This window comes from Mandrillus leucophaeus, unplaced genomic scaffold, assembly GCF_000951045.1.
Source record: "Mandrillus leucophaeus isolate KB7577 unplaced genomic scaffold, Mleu.le_1.0 Scaffold261, whole genome shotgun sequence".
NCBI lineage: Eukaryota > Metazoa > Chordata > Mammalia > Primates > Cercopithecidae > Mandrillus > Mandrillus leucophaeus.
This window is the reverse complement of record NW_012102710.1, coordinates 3,304,111-3,322,538: the sequence shown is the minus strand read 5'-3', so window position 1 is coordinate 3,322,538 and position 18,428 is coordinate 3,304,111. Positions and strand designations below refer to the sequence as shown.

The window sequence follows — 18,428 nt, the reverse complement described above, 5'->3', positions numbered from 1 at the left end:
CCAGAGATCTAGGGAATTACAGTAATTACAATAGGAATGTTAGCATAGCAATTAGCCCTTTAGGAATAGGCCGGGCAGCAAAGGGCAGCTAAAGCTCTACTCCACGGCCCAAAATCTTTCCAGTAGATCACAAGCGTACAATCAATCTAAGTCAAGAGCCTGTTTTCTCTGCCAGAAGAGCTTGAAGACAAGCTTCCAACCATCCCCCAGACCCCAGATTTCTTCCTATAGGGAAATTCCAGAGCCTCCTCTGCTAAGTGGAAATTGTTATCTTCCTTGAACAGGTGGCAGCCAGCTCCCAGAGGCTGTGACTGATGCAAGGCCACCCAGTTAGTGAGTGGTTTGGTTTTGTCAGTCTTGAACTCAGATTATATCCCTAAAGTCCTTGTCTCTGAGCAATCACACACAATTACCAGAACATTTACTAACTATCTCATCTTTCCCTAAACTGGTAATGTCTGTAAAGGCAGCTTACCTACCAAGAAGGAATAAGAGCTGACAATAGTGAGCTCTTACTGAATGTCAGGCATAGAGAAAAATGTCTTACATATACATTTTTAAAGCAAACATAAAGCATCCTTTCTTCTGGATCTGGCTTTAAAAGCTTTACTTGTATTTATTTAATCTTCACAACAGCCTCTCATTTTACACAAGAAGAAATGGAGGCACAAAGAGATTGTTTATTACTTCAAAATTACCTGGCTAATATGTGGCAGAGTTAAACTTAGCATCCAGACCTCTGACTGGAGAGGCCTCCCTCCAAACTGCCATTCTAGGCAACATTTAGAACATCTCTCTGCAAGGATCCTTCAGCCTCCATGGGCCTTTGGTAGCTTCCACATTTGTTTGCTTGAATCTCAGGCAAATACCTGAGAGGCCTTCCCAGGTGATCTGTGGTGTCTTTGAAAAATAACTAATGTATATTGAGTACTTACTATACACCAGGCACCAGTAATTGAGTACTTGTTATATGCCAGGCATTATTCTAAGCCATTTACAAGTTTAAAGTCATTTAATATTCAGCAAAACCCTGTGGGATAGATTCTATCACTGCCCCCAATTTACAGATGAGTAAACTAAGGCCCAATATCAAGCAATCAGTAAAAGGCAGAGTTGGGGTTAACTCTCAGGTTGTCTGGCTGCAGATGATCCTGTGCTGGATGTGAAAATGGAGGTTCCATTTGTTCAGAGGCCTCTGTATTAATATTCATCATATCTTTTTCTCCCAATTTACATACAGGGATTTCTTTCTTGGAATTTCCCTGCTTATCCAAAGTTTCAAGCAGCCTAAAGAAAACAGCAGAGCCGCTCTCTTCAGGCTTGACCTACCTCTTCATATTGGTAAAATGAGCAGCCAAGACAACTCTTGGAGGTTTGAGGCTTGAGACTGTGTCTGGAACCTGAATAACAGGAAGACCAGACTTTCCACAGCTTTAGGGCACGTTCTTACAGGTGCCAGTGGTGCAGCTACATCCACTCACGGTTTTTTGCCTATTTTCTAGGAGTTACAAAGCGCATTCACAAACATCCTTGCAAAATCGCAGAGATGTGTCCACTGCTGCTTCAGAGCTGGCCAAGGGGATGAGCCAGACAGGCTTCTACTCTGTCCTAATAATCAAATGTCTTCAACCTCCCTCCGTGGGCACATTCAACTTACTTACGTCTAAAAATATATTGTCAAGATGCTTCTTTTTTTATCAAGGCCCGATTTGGGTGGTGGGTCTGGGTAGGTGTTACCGAGAAGCCAGAAGCATTCGCACTTACACTGGCTGGTTCACCTTGGCCACATCCTCTCCACATCTCCTCCCAGGGCGTCCCCAAAGTCATTGGGTCAGAACCGAAATGGAGGCTTTGGCGGTGACCGCTTGTGATCCACAGTAGACGTCGGAAGCGGGAAGGGGCGTCCTGCGCGGTGGGACCTGCGCGGGGGCAGTGGCGCAGGCGCCAGGAGGAAGGTGCAGCACCGAGTCCGGTGCGCCGCTGCAGGCGGGTGCATGTGTGGCGACAATGAGGAGATATCGAGTTAGAGCCACGTCGAATTTCAGACCTTGACGCATGATTTCTCCTCCATCTGTTTCCCTAATGGGCACCTGGTCTCGTTGACCCTCGGAGGTCATCGCTGCTTTTGCACAAGGAGAAGCGCTCTGAGACCCGAGCTGTGCCAGCAAACTCAGGGTGGGCTACGTAGGGAGGTCCTGCGGCTTGCCCACACCAGCCTCTCAACGCTTAATGCTCCCCCCCGCATCCCGCCCCCACCCCCACCCGTTCAGGGGTCAGCCGGGACTACAGATAACCTCCGGGAATTCTCCACCAGCCTCCGGAGAGCTGGGGACTTTGGTCCTGCCTCCTTGCCTGACTGGAGCGCACCTGCAGTGTCCCCTCCAACCGCTCAGCAGTGGCGCAAGGGCTTCTTCCACTTGCACAGGTGGCGTCTCAGCGAAGGTCCGCGCCCTTCGAGTGCCTGGAAAGGAGCCATATCGAGCATGCAACCATTTTTGGAGTGGGGCATTTTTAACCCCTTGTACAGAGACGGTATCTAAGGTTCTGTGATGTATTCCTAAAAGCAGGGTTAGTAAATTCTGACCTAACTCCACTGGCCCCCGCGTGGAACTCCCTACTCCCCAAGAAAAAAAAATGCATAGATCTATATTAGGACTTCGAGCTAAACTGTGAGGCCCTGGTAGACCGGGTTACGTTTCTACTTCAGTATCTCAAGAGCTTCGCCCAGAGTCTAGCTTCAAGTGGGTAGAGGGTGGGGAAGGGAGCAGAGGAAGTGACCCCCAAAACAACCTACAAAATGTTGGCATGTAGTAGGGTTCGCTGTATCCCCTGGACCTACCATATTGGGTAACACTCGGGGACACGGATGTGGGAGTCTTAGTTTCGGCTTTCCATCTACTAGCCTCAGTTTCCCCACACCAGAAGTGGCCATAACTATTCACACCTGGTTTGTGTGAATGCCGAAAGTGAGAGGAAGGTGAATTGCACCATCTCGTATTAGCGCTGTGATCTTGAGCAAATTACTTACCCTCTCTGTGCCTAAATTTCCTGGCACGTTGTCAATGTTCCGCCGCCATCCCCCTCCACCTCCCCCCTCCCCAAAAAAAAAAAAAAAAAACCTTTGCCTGGCTTGATGGTTTTGAGGCTTGCAAATAAAGGGGGGAGCCAGGTCTCCCTTTCTCGGACTGAAGGACAAAACAGTCTCACCTCTGGGAATGGTTCTGAGCAGAATTTTCTCGCCAGTTACTAGCCCTGAGATCTTGGATAAGCTGCACTCTCCTTTGCTCCTCAGTCTCCATCTGTAAAACGAGTCACGGAAGATACAACAGTTTCTGAGGCCCCGTCCAAGTTCTGGTTTTTGCTCCTTGGTGTAGGGGGCCCTCAGGTCGGGGGAAGGGGTCCAAAGGCTAAAGTCGGGTCCTTCCCGTGGGCCCCTCCCACTCCACCCGTTTGGGCGCGGCTCTAGGGTGGAAGCCCTGGCGACAGCACAGCTTCGCTGCGGCGGGTAGGGAGGACCGCCGGACCCAGAGTTCCCGCCGCCACATATGGTCTGTGGATTTAGGTGTCAAAAACCGGAGAATTAGAAATGGTAATTTTCCGTCATTATGGCTGAAATGCGATCTGTCACAACAACTGGAACATGTCTCCGCGCTAGCAAAAATAATGTTCGTGATTAGGAATCATTACGCACGTCAAGCCGAGTCCATTAAGTTGTAGGGAGAAATTAGCCTTGACGGGCAGAATCAAACTACAAATATACAGGCCTCGCCTTCAGGAGGCCAAGCGGCGGCACTCGGGAGGAGGCGGCTGGAGTCGGTGTTTTCTTAATAGGAAACTGCCCAGAGAATTAATACTCCCTTCCCCGCACCCCTGTGGGATCCTCCCCTCCTCTTCGCACAACCTAGTCCGCACCCTAGGAGTGGGAGGCGGCGCGGAGGCATCGCAAACATTAACTGGAGGCTTTGAAGTTTCACAGGTCCCCCAGGCCACTTCCCGCCTCACCACTTCCAAGCTGTATGACCCTGGCCAAGTCACTTGACCCTCCTGAACTTTGCTTGCTACTCTGTAAAAAAGGTATAATCCCACACACTTCACGGGTTCGCCCCAGGATTCACTGAAAGGTATGGTCAGTGCAAGCACGTGAAAACCGCAGAATCTGTTCGACCTTCTTTCCTTTCCTGGAGCTCCAGTCTCTGACTCACAATGATGAAGTGATGGGGACTGCAGTGTGTGTGTGTGTGTGTGTGTGTAGTGTGTACGTGTGTGTGTGTGTGTGTGCTGGGGCTGAGGCATTGGGGTTGAGTGCCCAGAACTGGGAAACTTGCCAATCAGGCACTGAGCAAGGAGGCCAGAATCTCTGAAACTGAGGAGGGTGAACACAGAGCAACTGATGTGCCTTGCTGGGCTTGGTACCCTCCTTCCTGTCACCCCAGGTAGGAAGAACGGCACTGGGTTCTCCGCCCTGCCTGTGAGGCCCACCAGAGCTACCTGCACCCTAAGATCTGCACTGTCACCAAGGAGTGGCACATGGTAAATGAAGCCGGGATTAAAAGCCTTCCCTCTGAGACTGCTGCCCCGGTCTCCACTGGAGACAAAAAAAAAAAAAAAAAAGCCATTTACTATTCACAGCAGGTAGTTTTGGAAAGATCACCTCGCTCTTTTGCAGACGGGAAGGAAAGGAAGGAAAGGCTGAGCAGGGTCTAGAAAGGTAGGTTCCATCCAGGCTTGTGTACCTGATCATCTTTTGAGAGCTTGCTCTGTGCCATGCACCCACTCCAAAGGGCTTTAACTACGTTATCTCCTTTTATCTCCAAGCCAACCTATGAGTCTCCTTATTCCCTGGGGAGAATGAGGGCCCGAATTTAGGGAACTCGCCCAAGAGCCTGGAAGCTGGGAAGAAGCAAAAGTGGAAGATAAGCCTGGCCCTGTCTCCAAAGCCTGTTCACCACTCTGCCATTTGGAGCTGCAAAGCTTCAACCCACCAACTCTTCTATCTGGCTTTTTCGTGGTTCCTACAGGACCACAAATTCCACCTCTCAAAGAGCTCGGGAAAATGAAATGCGCTAAACGTAAAACATTTAGCTCTGTGCCTGACATAACATTGATGCCCATTTAGTCACTTACTCTCTCCGGGCCTCATTTTTCTCCTCTGTAATTACATGGTACCTTCATCTCTGCCTGGGGAAACCAACGCACGTGTGGCCAGCGCTGAGTAGTTTGGAGCCAGACAGACTAGGTTCGAACCCTAGCTCCACCGGAAATAGCTGTGGCCAGGGTAGTGTTGATCCCCAAAGTGGGGCAATGGAAGTTGAGCTGCTGGAAGGAATGAATGAAATAATTCATGGAAAGCACTTACTGCAGGGCAGGAAAGCGATTAGGCGCTAAAGAAAGCGCTGGTTACCAGAAGGCAATGATTGGCCCGCACAAGCTTGAGGTTTGCTGCCCAGGGAAAAGGAGTAGCAGCTCTCAGCCCCTTTCGGCAACTTCTCGGCTTCCCTCACATCTCTGAGCGTTAGTGATCCGGACCTCAGATCCCGTTTCCGAGGGCACCAGGGTCCTAGGGTGAGGTCCATTCAATGCTTAGGCGATCCTCCCGCAGGCCTCCGGAAGAGGCTGGGTCGTTAAGAAAGGGGGTGGGTGAAGGAGGAAGGGCTAGCACCCAGATCTGTGGCCTGGCCTCTGCCCACACCGCCCTACCTTTGGCAACTAGTGAATCAGGACTGAAACATAGGGACACAGAGGGACAGAGACTAAGTCCAGAATAGCAACGATCAGTGAGGCAGACAGAGAGATAGTGACACGGTCTCAGGATCCGCACCCACTAAAAGCGCTCTTACAAACATTTGATATTCCAGTGACCTTCCTTCACTAACTCCCAAAATAATACTGTGCCTCACAGGCGCTAATCCGCAGCATATTTTATTTTTCTTTTGGCACTGCCATTTCTTGTATCCCACTAGACTGTAAACTCCACCAAGCCAGCGATCTTTCTTCTCTGCATCCTTGGCACAGAATAGGCTTTCAGCTACTTTTGCTGAATATCTGAGCAACTAAATAAATGAACGAGCAAAGAAAGAAAGAAAGAACAAACAAGGATTTCACAACAAAGATTTTTCTCTTTAAAGAAATCTCTGTTTACGCATTTCCTAGGAGCTCATTGTTGCGATTTTCCCCTGGCTGGCCACCTTTGAAAGGACAGGACTCCATTTCTCCTTCCTGCATCCTGTGGCCACCTTCCCTACGTGCGCTTGGCTTGAATTCTCCTCAGGCCTGAGCCCTGACAGCAGGGCTCAAGCCTCTTATTAATGAGACAAGTGTATTTAGGAAGTGCCTCACTGCAGGCAGTATTTCATGGAAAACAATTAATAATATAAATCAAATATTAGACATATTAGGAAAGAATTATTTTTAAAAATTCTTCAGCAGATTCTTTTGGACAGAGGGAATGCCCTGGAAAATGAAGCTCCCCCTCAATGTATTTCTTTTCTAAACCTTAAAAGCCTATATATTGAATTTATTTTAAAACCACAATTGCAGTTGCGGATGGGATACACATAACCTATTACTTCAAAGAAGGTTTCCAGTGGATGCTGACTTCTTACTGTTTGGGTTGTTGTTACAGTCACTCCACACTTTCTGTCCACCTCTTACAATCTTTGTAAATATATTTTTTAAATGGTACATGTCCTTGTTTAACTTTGCAAAACTTGTTATCAGCTAGGCTACAAGTATTTAGTGGTGCCAACTACTCAAGGAGCATGTAACTCTTTCACTAGCCCATCTTTGTATTTGTAAATGGGGGTATTCATTTTTTCAGCAAAGTACTGTGAGCTAGGTCTTCAGGAAAGCCTGGCTCCAAATCCACCTCTGTTTCAATGGGAATTTTTCAGGAGGAAGCTTTCATTGCCTTCCCTCTTGGAGTATCAAAAAGATGTCAGGCCTGAGTCACTGGGTTCAGCTTTTCCAGATGATTGCTCCTGGACGAGTCATCAGCTTCTTTTGCTTCTCTGACTCTCAGGGAATCAATACTACCTGCCTTCAGATTCAAAAGAAGTGGCAGTGGAGAACCCGTTTTGTGTTTGTTTGTTTGTTTGTTTTTGTTTTTGTTTTAGGTTTTTTTGTTTTTTGTTTTTTTGATACGGAGTCCGGAGTCTTGCTCTGTCACCAGGCTAGAGTGCAGTGGCGCGATCTCGGCTCACTGCAACCTCATTGCCTCCCAGGTTCAAGTGATTCTCCTGTCTCAGCTTCCTGAAGTAGCTGGGACTATAGGCGCACACCTCCACACCCAGCTAATTTTTGTATTTTTAGTAGAGACGCGGTTTCACCATGTTGGCCAGGGTGGTCTCGATTTCTTGACCTCGTGATTCTCCCACCTAGGCTTCCCAAAGTGCTGGGATTACAGGCATGAGCCACTGTGCCCGCCTGGAGAATCCATTCATGAAACATAAAATGCTCCAGGTAGGAATATTTCCTCTGAAAACATTTCAGTTCTTACTACATATCAAACCCCGTGCTGGAAATCCAAAGAGCAAGGGCAATTGCTGTAAAACAACTATCCCAACAAGCAGCACTGCCTTAAGCTCATGATCCCAATGGGTACGGCGATCTAAGCCCTGCTCACCTCAACAAGGCTTCTGGGAGAAGTTGCTCTGCCAGGACCCCAAGAGGTCTAATACCCTCCCGCACCACCTCTCCTCCCCCTCCACCTCTCCTCCCCCTCCTCTACCCCAGCGCAGTCCCCACACTCCACTGCCAGCCACAACCTCTCCCAGGGTGTCTTCACACACCCCAGCTGCGACACTGCACCGCAGTGTCTTTCTAGTTTTAAAACCATTTTCCAGTATGAACCTGAAACGGGGAGTGTGTTTTCAGGGACCTTGTTTTTCAGCCCTTAGCTGGTCAGGGGAAGTTAATGTGCATTTTAATGCGGTCAAGTGGGAAATGATGGCATGTGGGGTTTGCTCACTGCCTAGGCCCCAGGAAAAATTCTGAGGGCTGAGGCCCGAGAATTTGACCCAGAAACAAGTCTGGCTCTTGCACTGATCCTTTGCCCCCCAGGACCTGCCTCCAGCAGCCCAGAAGAACAAGAATGAGAACTTGGCCAGGCTTGGAGACTGCCAGCTGGTCCTGCCGCTCCCCCCCCCACCAACTTTGCAAGGGTCTCCAGGCCCTTAGAGGGGTAGGTAGGAAAAGGTATGGTGGAAACAGACATCGATGAAGCTGAAGGATCCTGGCCTTATTTATGTGTTCTTCCAGTATGGTTTGGATGCCAAAGAGCAACAGACCCCATGCTAGGCGCAGTAGTAAGTGCATGAGGTCCCATCTCTGTATTCTCAGAGGTCCCCAGGCCAGACAGCACCAGAGCCCACTGAGCCCAGGTGATAAGGGCTAGGACCTTGGGACCTACTCAAGAGGGACTCTTAGTTCAAACCTGGGGAGTGGGTGACTCAGTGAAGACTTAAGACCTGCAAGTCAGGACCTGAAGGGATGTGGAGAACTTGGCCAAGTGAGGTCCTCCCTGCAGCCCGCTCTCTCTCTCTTATCTTCTCTGCCCCCGGGACATCTTTTTCTTTCTCACCACCTCTGTGTGGGTGTGTCTCTAACTTCCTTTCTTGCAGCCCCAGGGTCCAAGAATGCATTGCTCAACTTCTCGGAAAAGAGGAGGGGCAGTGCCCCTGGCCTCCTCCACAAAGAAGGATTCCTGGAAGCCAGTCACCCTGGTGACAGCTCTGCACCCCGTCCAGGATGTGCACGGAGGACATCCTGCTGCAGCCTGACATTGGCAGGAATACACTCGACCCGTGGGTGTGAGCAGGTTTACTACTTGGTTTTTGAATTGTCAAGAGCATGAAATCCATTGGCCCTTTCCAAAAACACAAGCCAAAAGGAAGTAGACCGGGACAAACCCCGGGCCTGCCGATCCCTCAAAACTTCGGGGACAATTCAGGCCCATTTATATGGTCACCCAAGCTCCTTAGGGACTTCTGAACCCACGCAGCCTGGTAATCTCCGATGGCCACAGTCCAGCGTGCGGCGCACAATGAGGCTGGAGCACTGGGGGACGCCGAAGTTCCGAGTTGGCATTGTGGGCATTGCCCAGCCACTCCTGCCCGGCCAGGTCCCCTGTGCCGAAAGCGGTGGCACCCCAGCGCGCATGTGCTTGTGGGTGTTGGTGCGCAATAACCCCGCTGCCCAGTTCTCCCGCGCCTGCCTGGGAGGCCTTGGTGCGCACAAGGAAAGCCATTCAAAAATGTTAATGAGCTTATTAAAATGAGCGGCTTTACTGGCTCTCCTTTTACAGCCAGCTGCCCACCCTCTCTTTCTGGTGGACCACTGGCGAGAAAGCACTTGGAATTTTTTTTTTTTTTTTCGTCTTAGGGCGTTTTTCATCTAAGGACAGGGGGCTCTCCGGCTCTCCGGAGACTAGTGCGGCCACAGAGGAGAGGACTCGCCTCAGGCCTTCTCCCTACCGAGCACAGTGAGTTTGGAAGTCCTCCCTGAGGAAAACCTGTACTTTCCAAAACAGCTGACCTCTCAGGCCCAGGAAGGCTGATGGCGGAGGCCCAAACACAGTGACCTTCCTGGGGAGGCCTGCATGGTAGCAACTTGGGGCGACTCAAATCTTTAAAACAACCACCTCCCGAACCCCACGCGCAAACAAAAATTGTGCTCAGGAAAGACACGACTCAATATTTAAAGTAGAAAGCTTTTGTCCTTTACTCCACTACAAGCCAGTGGTAAGTCTGAACTCCAAGCGTTACTCAGGAGTCTTACAATCCTTTTTTTTTTTTTTAATGGAGGCCCAGAGAAGAGAAGTTAATTGCCTAAAATTCACCAAGTCAGTGGTACAGTTGCCTCAGGCCTGAGGAGCCCACTCAGGTCCTCCGGCGGCCTTACTCTAAGTACCTATGGGGTCTTTGAGCCCTATTCGATCACCTCCCACCATCGATTTGTGCAGGCAGCGGAGAAGCTTTCACATTGTGCATCCTCCCCTAGGCGCAAGGGCACACACCAAGGTCCTAAGGAGAGAGGCTGAGTGTAGCCACAGAAGGGGACCGGGACAGAGACGGAAAGAACTCACCAAAAAGCCCCCCAGGTCCGCAGCACAGAATCCAGCGCCGGATCCTCATGCCGAGAGTTTAAAGCTGCGATTGCAGAAGCAGTGCGGATTAATGCAGGCGCTCCCATGGGACCAAGAGGGCTGCAGAGACTAGGTGCTCTCGGCTCCGCGGGCGCACAAACCGAGACGGATGGCGGCACCGGGGACTGTGAGCAGGGGCATGGAGTGGGAGGGAAAGCTGATGGGAGCCGGCTTTGAGCCTGGAGAACTCGTCACTCACGTTCACGCAAGCTTGGAGGAAACATGTGAGCTCAGGAGCGAGCTTACCTCGCGGGAGGTTCGAGGGAGGGTGACACTCTCACTCTCACAGCTACCATGTGTTCCCTTTAAACCGTCCATTTCAACAGGAACACAGTGGTGCCATTCGCAGTGGCCACGGATTCCGGGTCGGCCCTGGGTGGGCCAGAAGCCACGCTCCTACTTTCCCCGCCCGCCTCCAAGCAAAAAGCAGAAACGGCAGGACTCGGGGTGGAGCACGGGGCTGCAGGACCCTTTGCCCAGTTCTTACATTCCCAAATTGCCCCACATTCAGACTTTTGACGTTTTCTTCATAGGAGGCACAACCTCAGATATACACCCAACATGTTGAAAAGAAATGCATGGTTCAACCTATACCCTACACTAGACCACCCCTGCCTGCAGGGGCCTGGGAATCAATCTTTTATAAATGCTTTAATAATTTGAACGACCCAATTTATGTTGAATAACTCCTGTATGTGACTACAAAACCCCCAATTTATTAGGTGATGTAAACATTTATAACACAACACAATTTTTCTGCAACCCTACTTTGGCATTTCTTCATTCCTAAAACGCATCGGGAGAGCAAAAACTGGTAGAGGCTAGAGTCTCTAGACCATTGAGAGGCCCTAAGCATAGCAACCTACAGGACACTTGCAATCCCCTAAAGGACGCAGGAGTTCGAGGCAGATTGCTTTAGGTCAGCCAATCCAGCACTGCCCAGAAGTTCACAATAATAATAACGGCAATAATAACAATGAGCGCAATGTACGGTGTTTGATGGTTTTCAAAACGTTTGCATGCTTTTGTGATCTGGCCACTACAGAACCAAAGCTGGCAGATGCCAGCACGAAAGGACAATCTACCCTGCCACCTGAAATCCTAAAATATGCTTCTGGGCTTTGGACCACCATGACCTGGCTTCTAAATGACCTGTGGCAATGGATAAGTTACATCACCTCGTTAAGCCTCCGTTTCCCTATTTGTAAAATGGATGTCATGTGCACCAGGCTACAGGGAGCCTCTGAGAATCGGATCCGAACAGGATTCGGAAACGCATCACCTGTAACATTTCAGACAAACGAATGGAGTTGTTTTTGTTGTTCTTCTTACTGTTAAATATTGTTTGGTTGCTCCTCCAGCCCTCCCTCGGATTAGAAGCCTCTGCTGCTGCTTCCTTCGAGGCTATGGTCCGGCCTTCACCCATCGCGGTGGCATCAGCAGCAGCTGTGGGCCCAGAACTCCTATAACCAGCGGCGCAGCTACCCGCCTTGAGCGTTTTCCGACTTACAAAGCGTCATCAAGCATTTAGAGTCTCTTGGAGTCCCCATGAAGGTCTGTGCGGTTGCCAAGTAAGGTGGCTGGCATGCTGAAGTGGGTGGCCTGCAAGGTTGAAGCCCTGCAGTAACCGGGCAGCTGTCTAGGCCCTTGCGTGGATCTGCCTCACTTCTGAGAAAGAGTGCTGCCCAAACGCCCCTTTTTCCTCCCTTGGGTCCAGGAGCTCCTTCGACAGTTCCCCGGTTTAGGAGAACTGTCTGATTCTCTCTATTGTTCATGTTCCCTCTGCAGCGCAGGAGCCTTTCTGTAAAGCGAGTTAAACTTCGTGAACTTTGCGTTGAGAAAGCCAGATTCCACATTTTCTTCCCAAACAAGTACTGAAATGTTTGTAGAGAAGAGTGGATTGTTGGCCTGGCTGGTGCTGAGCTCCAGCGGCCGGTTAGGGAGTCAGAGCGCCAGAACCGCCGCTTGGCAGGACTTCTGAAGACCCGGAATGAGGTTCTGCCTCCATAGGATGCTCAGTGTGCCATTGCCAGGGTCTGCTCCAGAGCGCTTCCCTGAGAGGAAACCAGGAGCCGGCATTCAGCACACTCCCCACTCCTCAAAAGCCCCCAGATGTCACCCTTCCACGGGCCCAGTGTCTCAGGTTTCTGGGTACTGACATGGCTGAGCCCCAGTTCAGAGGGCAGGTACTCGTGTTTGAGCCCGATTACAACCTTCTTGAATGATGTTTCACTGTCCCCCTGTCCCCTTTCCTAGCTTGGGGGAGCAGTGAGGGTGCTGGGATTCAGTGCAGCCTGGAAGCCATTTATTTTCTAAAATGGAATCCAGTCTCAACTCACCCTGCTCATCTAAGATCGTCTCTGAGGATCCAAGCGCCTCTCACACCTAATCTCTTGAAATGAGACGCGGTTTGGGATCAGCCAGGTCTTTCTCTCTTTCTTTCTCTCTCTCTCTTTCTTTCTTTTTCTTTCTTTCTTTCCTTTCTTTCTTTTCTTTCTTTCTTTTCTTTCTTTCTTTTCTTTCTTTTCTTTCTTTCTTTCTTTCTCTTTCTTTCTCTTTCTTTCTTTTCTTTCTTTCTTTTCTTTCTTTTCTTTCTTTCTTTCTTTCTTTCTTTCTTTCTTTCTTTCTTTCTTTCTTTCTTTCTTTCTTTCTTTCTTTCTTTCTTTCTTTCTTTCTTTCTCTCACACACGTACGCGCACACACATACACACACGCAGACCCACCAGCCACATTTAGTAGCTGGTTGATCCCAAATTTGCTGCTGACAGTAAGATTTGTGGGCTTGACCCGAATCCTTGGGACCAATTTCAGTGCAAGTCACATGGTGTTCTGCCCCCTTACCAGCCATTCCCCTCACCGTGGTTTACCCATCCGTAGAGTGGGTGGATCTAATTCGAAAATCCCCAAGGCCAGTTTTAAGATTCGCTAAGCGCCAAAGGGACTGAGAGCGATGAAGAGGCCGAAGGTTCATTGGGCCCAGGCGGCAGTTGCTACTGCTCCGGTAACCAGGCCCAGAGAAGGCAGAGAGGTTCAGCGCAGCGCAGGGATGCAGGCAGTGGGTGAACAGAGATACCCTCGAGTAGGGAGCAGGACTGTTCTTCATCTTTCCAACAAAAAAAAAAAAAAAGAAGAAGAAGAAGAAGAAAAGAAAAGAAAAAGAAAAAAGAGAGAAAGGCGGAGAGAGGATAGAGGAGAAAGAAAAGGAAGAAAGTAATACCGCAAATTTTCAACGTGAGCCGCGTCTGCGGCAGAAGACCCAAGTAAAGACATTGGTCTGGGTCGCAAAATGCGGCGAGAACTCCTTGGAGGATAGGCTGGACCCAGAGGCCGCCTCCAGCTCCCAGAATCAGACCTCAGGGCATTCTCGCCAAGGCAAACCGCGGGACAGCTTGAAGGGAAACTGCCATAATCCGGATCAAACTGAATTCATTTGAGTCATTTTCCCCGGGCAGCCGGAGGCAGCCCGCGGAGCTGGCCCAGGCAGGGGGCCGGAGAGTGGGAGAGAAAGGGAAGGGGCGCCCAGGTCCGCAGGGTAGGTGGAGTCTGTGGTGGAAGATGGAGCCCCCAGGGGTGCGACCCGGACCTCAGTGCCTTTTCCTACTCGAAAGAAACTCCCTGGTTCTTTCACCGCCCAATCGGCAAAGATGGAGAACAAACTACCCTGTTAAGACGCAGCAACAAGCAACTGCCTTTTCGGAAAGGGAGAAAATCCCTCCTCCTAAAAAAACCCCTCAGTAAGTAGTGATCCCTGGGGACAAGAACGGAGGAGATTCTAGCAATATCGGAAATGTTCCAACTCTCTACAAGAAAAACACAGTCATGATGAATTGTACAATTAAAATAGAATTGTAAAGTATTAAAGAAACGAGATGATTGCAAGAACCATATGGAAGGTAGTTGGACTCGAGTGGGGGACCGGGTGGGAGTGTGCATATCACAAGGGCCTTTGCCTCTCCCTTTACATTTTGCTGTTTCCGGAAGCGGGGATAATTTTGTAAAACGCTTGTCACCAAGCTCCGCCCGGGCCGGATCGAGGGCTTGCGGGACCCCAGGCCAAGGTCTTTAGGGTATCAAAGCTTGGAGGCCCGAGGGCTGGGAAAAGTAGCAGCTGCCCTGGAGAGCGAATGGACCTTTCGGCCTCAGGTGAAATTGAAAGAAGCCTTGGCCTGGGTTTTGGTGTTTCCCGGCTCGGGTCCCGCGGACTGGAGGCCTCAACGCCAGCAGTGTGGCATTAACTCTTCCTTGCTCGCCGGGAACTCGGCTTGAGCTGCTAGTGAAGGTGAGCATTTAGCTCCAGTGAATCCGTAGCATTCTGGGGAGTCTGGGAGCGCCAGCTGCGTATTATCATCTGTAAAATGGGGTAATATATAATGGTGCCCTGCCCATTCTCTGCTCCCGGGGTAGGCTTGGTGCGGATCAAATGACGCCCTTTTGTTTAGTGCGGGGATGCGCTCTGAAACCTTGTAGAGCCCCAATTGCACCCGTCCGAGGAAAACACTCAGGTGACCCTTCTCCGAGAGACAGGTCATTCACGCCTGGTTTGCAACTAATGGCTTCAGAATTTTAGCAGGATTTTTCACTAAACCACTCTTGAAACTAAAGACTAGATAACGTAGAGAAACGCTCCTAAAATCGAAAGCAGAGAGAGAACAACAGGGTGGGGTGGGCTGGGGAGAGGTGAAAGGGTTGGTACATTGGGATGGGGGATGGACATTGGCTGGGGGTTCAACCACGGACTCTTACTAGGCTCTGAAACCAATGGTCACGGGGCGGTTGGGGAGAAATCCTAGGAATTTGTTCCCGGTTTCAGTGGGATTCCTCCATGACTCCTACAAAGTCCCCGAAGCCATGATTTCTCTGAGCTGCCCAGGTTTATACCCTGCCTGAGGAGTGGGTGGGCAGCAGGGCTGCTCCCAGGAGAGACTAAGCATCCTTGTCCAAGACCGAAAAGAGGTTGGAAAAGCCCCAGCTATTTCCAGCCTGCCGTAATACTGGTTCCCCCAAAGTCGGAAAGACAGTTTCAGAGAAAACACGGCGTCCAGGAGGGCATGTTAAACTAAAAGTTTATAAATTAAAGAAAAAATACAGCGAATAGAGCTTCCAAACTTCACAAATCTTTTTACAGTTAATACTCTAGTTGAGTGCACAGTGCCATTAAGGAGGCGAAAAGCGGCGAGGTTGACAAGACAGGTGGGATCTCCTGTTTAAGGGTAAGTGAGGGGCGGATAGGGGAGTCCCGGGCCAGAGCACAGGAGTCGCAGAGGGCGGAAGGTAGAGACTGAGGGCCAGGCAGCGGCACTGCGGTGGGCGCCCTGGAAAGGCTGGCCAGGGATATTCACATTGAGTACAAAAATAATCGTCATTTGAATACAAACAACTGAAAAGTGCTACACGTCTTAACCTCCTTTAAACAAATAAAAAGAAATGAAGGAAAGTTTCCGCAGAGGGCTGCCCGGGTGTGCCCTCTCCTCCTTCCGGGGCTCCTAGGCGTTTCCTGCTTGTGCAGGTACCTGGACTTCAGAGAGGGAAGATGTGGAGACCCACGGCTTGCACCACACTCGGAGGCCCCCCCCTTCCTTACATTCAGCACCCCAATCGGGCGCCCCCACCCTAGCTCTGACACAAGGGAGGGGTGGAGCAGAGGGCCTGAAAACCCAGTCCTTCACTTTTCAAATCAACCCCTGGCCTGGTGCTGCCTGGGACTGCCAGGGTTTCGCACCCCTTGGTTACAAATGCAATTTCCAAAAATAAAAGATATGTAGATACACATAGATTGGTAGCATGGATACCATGAACTAGTGTGGCCTAGTGCAGAAAGCTCCCAGCAGGCCGGAAATTCTGAGGATTCAGGCTATGTGGTCTCCAGGAGTTCCCGCTTAGGGAAAACCCCACCCCCAGGCAGACATAATTCGAATCCAAATTCAACTCCAACATTGTCGTGATAATAAATAGAGCCCAGGGGCTTCCAGGCAGGTGGGCTATCAGGGCCCCTAGGCCATAGGGTGCCTCTGTTCAAATTAGTAAAAGGCGCCCCCTCGGGGCAGACTCAGCCCAGCTGCCAGGGGACAAGTCCTGGCTAACAGGAGCTGGAGCTGGGTTTCACCTCCAGGTGCCTCCTTGGCGGGGCGCCCCGTGCAGGCTACAGCCTACAGCTGTCAGCGGCGGTCCGGAGCCGGGGCGCGGGAATCACTCGCTGCCTCAGCCCAGGCCTGTTCACTGGGTGCCTGCGGCGGCCGCGCAGGTGGACAGCGCCCAGCCTGGGAGGCAGTAGTAGGGGTAATAGTAGGAGGGCTGCAGTGGCAGAAGCGAGGGTGGCCGCAGAACTTCGCCGGGCAGGTATTGTCTCTGGTCGTCGCGCACCAGCACCTTTACCGCCACCTTCTTGGCGGCGGGCGCCGAGGCCAGCAGGTCGGCGGCCATCTGCCGGCGCTTGGTCTTGTAGCGACGGTTCTGGAACCAGATTTTCACCTGCGTCTCGGTGAGCTTCAGCGACGCGGCCAGGTCGGCGCGCTCCGGCCCGGAGAGGTAGCGCTGGTGGTTAAAGCGGCGCTCCAGCTCGAAGACCTGCGCGTGGGAGAAGGCGGCCCGCGACCGCTTCTTGCGTGGCTTGGGCGCCGCCGGCTCCTCCTCCTCCTCCGCGACGCCTGCCGGCCCGCTGCCGCCCCTGCCGCTGGCCCCGCTGCACAGCGCGGACATGTGTGCACCTCTGGGGCCAACACCGTCGTCCTCGGTCCTTGGGCTGCGGTCGCCTGCGGACCCCGGTGGGAACAGAAACAAGAAACTGTCAGCGCCACAGACGAGGTGAGGCCAGGCCTGAACTGCAGGGGTCACGGGGGTGGGGCGGAAATACACTTTGATCCCACTCAAGCGGAGCCGAGGTCTGGGAGGCCCTGCGCCCGGGAGACCAGTCTTAGAATCTTGCCCCACTGGGTATCCCATCTAGGTCTCTTCTGGGGAGGGCGGTGGACTCAGTCGCTGTGTCAACGCTGTGTTGTCGAGACCTGCTCCCCACCCTCTCTGGGTCCTAGGCTCCCCGCAGTAACTTGGGGCACTAGACCCGAGCATCCGCGAAAGCCCTCCCGGCTCTCAGTGCTGAGCATTGGGGTTCTAGACTGCATTTCCGTCTCTCTGCTTGGGTTCACGAGCCTCTCCACACTCAGTTCACACGCACACACGCGCACGTCATCGCAGCACACACTTGTCTAGTGCAGGTAAGGGAAGGTGGAGGCGGATACTGGGGCCAAAGGTATTTAGAATCTTTCACCCTCAGCCGCCTGGAATTGCTGTGAGGGACATGGAAACAGGCTGAGCCAAGGCCTTAGATGAGAGGATGGACTGGAGAGTAAAGAGAGAGGATTGCCACTGCCTCGAGTTTTTGGACCCTGATCCCACACCAGCTTCTCGGTCTCGTACCCGCCCCTCCGAAGAACTCCAGCAGAAAGGTCCAGCTCTCCCCTGTGCTTGAGGCCTACAGAAACTTGTACCCAACTAGGGCGGGCACCCAGGTCTTCCAGACCACAGGACAGGCCAGGCCACGGCTGAGGAGGCCTCTCTCCTGCCTCCGTGATGAACTATAGTCCCACTCCGGGATCCTCGGCCTAGGGCTGCTCTCCCAGACCTGGGGTCTGAGAAAGCCAAACCAGCCGTTTCCTCAAAGCTCTAGTTCTGCAGATTCTCAGCTCTGGCCCACTCGGAGGTATTCTTCACCACCTATCCACCTACTGTGGGGCCCGGCCCTGGGACCTCGAACTGGCAAAGGTCTCTTGTCCAGAGCTAGGGCACTGGCTACTTGAGGTCTCTGCAGCCCTCACTTCTCCGCTTCCCTGATTTTGGGCATTTGGGGACAGACATGGCAGAAAGCACTGGCGACGAACTCAAAGGCTCCCGACCGCAGGAGGCAGCGGTTCTCCCAACCCAGTCTAATGCACATTGACCCAGGACGTCTCAGGCCTCGCCCCAGGACGCCGGGTTCTGAGGAGCTACTCCGGTCTCTCGCGGGCTCAGTTCCCGAAGTGGCAGAGCAGCTCGCGCCAGAGCGCAGAACTTCGGGACCTGGCCAGCCTCCGAGCCCCAGGGCGCAGGGTGCTCACAGCCGACCACCCCACTCGGCGTGGTTGCCCTCCGCGTCCATCCCCTCAGCCCGGCCCCCATCCCCGCGAAGCCGCAGCAGACCTGAGACGCTGGCGGACATCTCGCTGTCGCTCCGGCCCGCGGCTTCCTCCTCTAGGTCTTTGGAAGCGGCCAGCTCACAGACCGGCTGGCCGAGGCTCAAGGATCCCCCCGCGAG

General features: G+C 51.9%; 1 protein-coding gene and 1 long non-coding RNA gene across 2 annotated transcripts; both read right to left on the bottom strand.

Moving 5' to 3' along the window:
- Positions 1 to 538: 538 nt before the first annotated feature.
- On the bottom strand, positions 539 to 5,623 carry LOC105542542. Its single transcript, XR_001006483.1, has 4 exons — positions 5,357 to 5,623; positions 3,120 to 3,299; positions 2,368 to 2,461; positions 539 to 2,119 (listed from the first exon to the last, which is right to left on the bottom strand). It is a non-coding gene; the product is annotated as an uncharacterized LOC105542542 (long non-coding RNA).
- Positions 5,624 to 15,187: 9,564 nt separating this feature from the next.
- Positions 15,188 to 18,422, bottom strand: NKX3-2 (NK3 homeobox 2). The gene is made up of 2 exons (XM_011984127.1): positions 18,314 to 18,422; positions 15,188 to 16,890 (listed from the first exon to the last, which is right to left on the bottom strand). The coding sequence occupies exons 1-2, from the start codon at positions 18,330 to 18,332 to the stop codon at positions 16,355 to 16,357; spliced, it is 555 nt and encodes a 184-aa protein (XP_011839517.1). The 5' UTR covers positions 18,333 to 18,422; the 3' UTR covers positions 15,188 to 16,354.
- Positions 18,423 to 18,428: the final 6 nt, after the last annotated feature.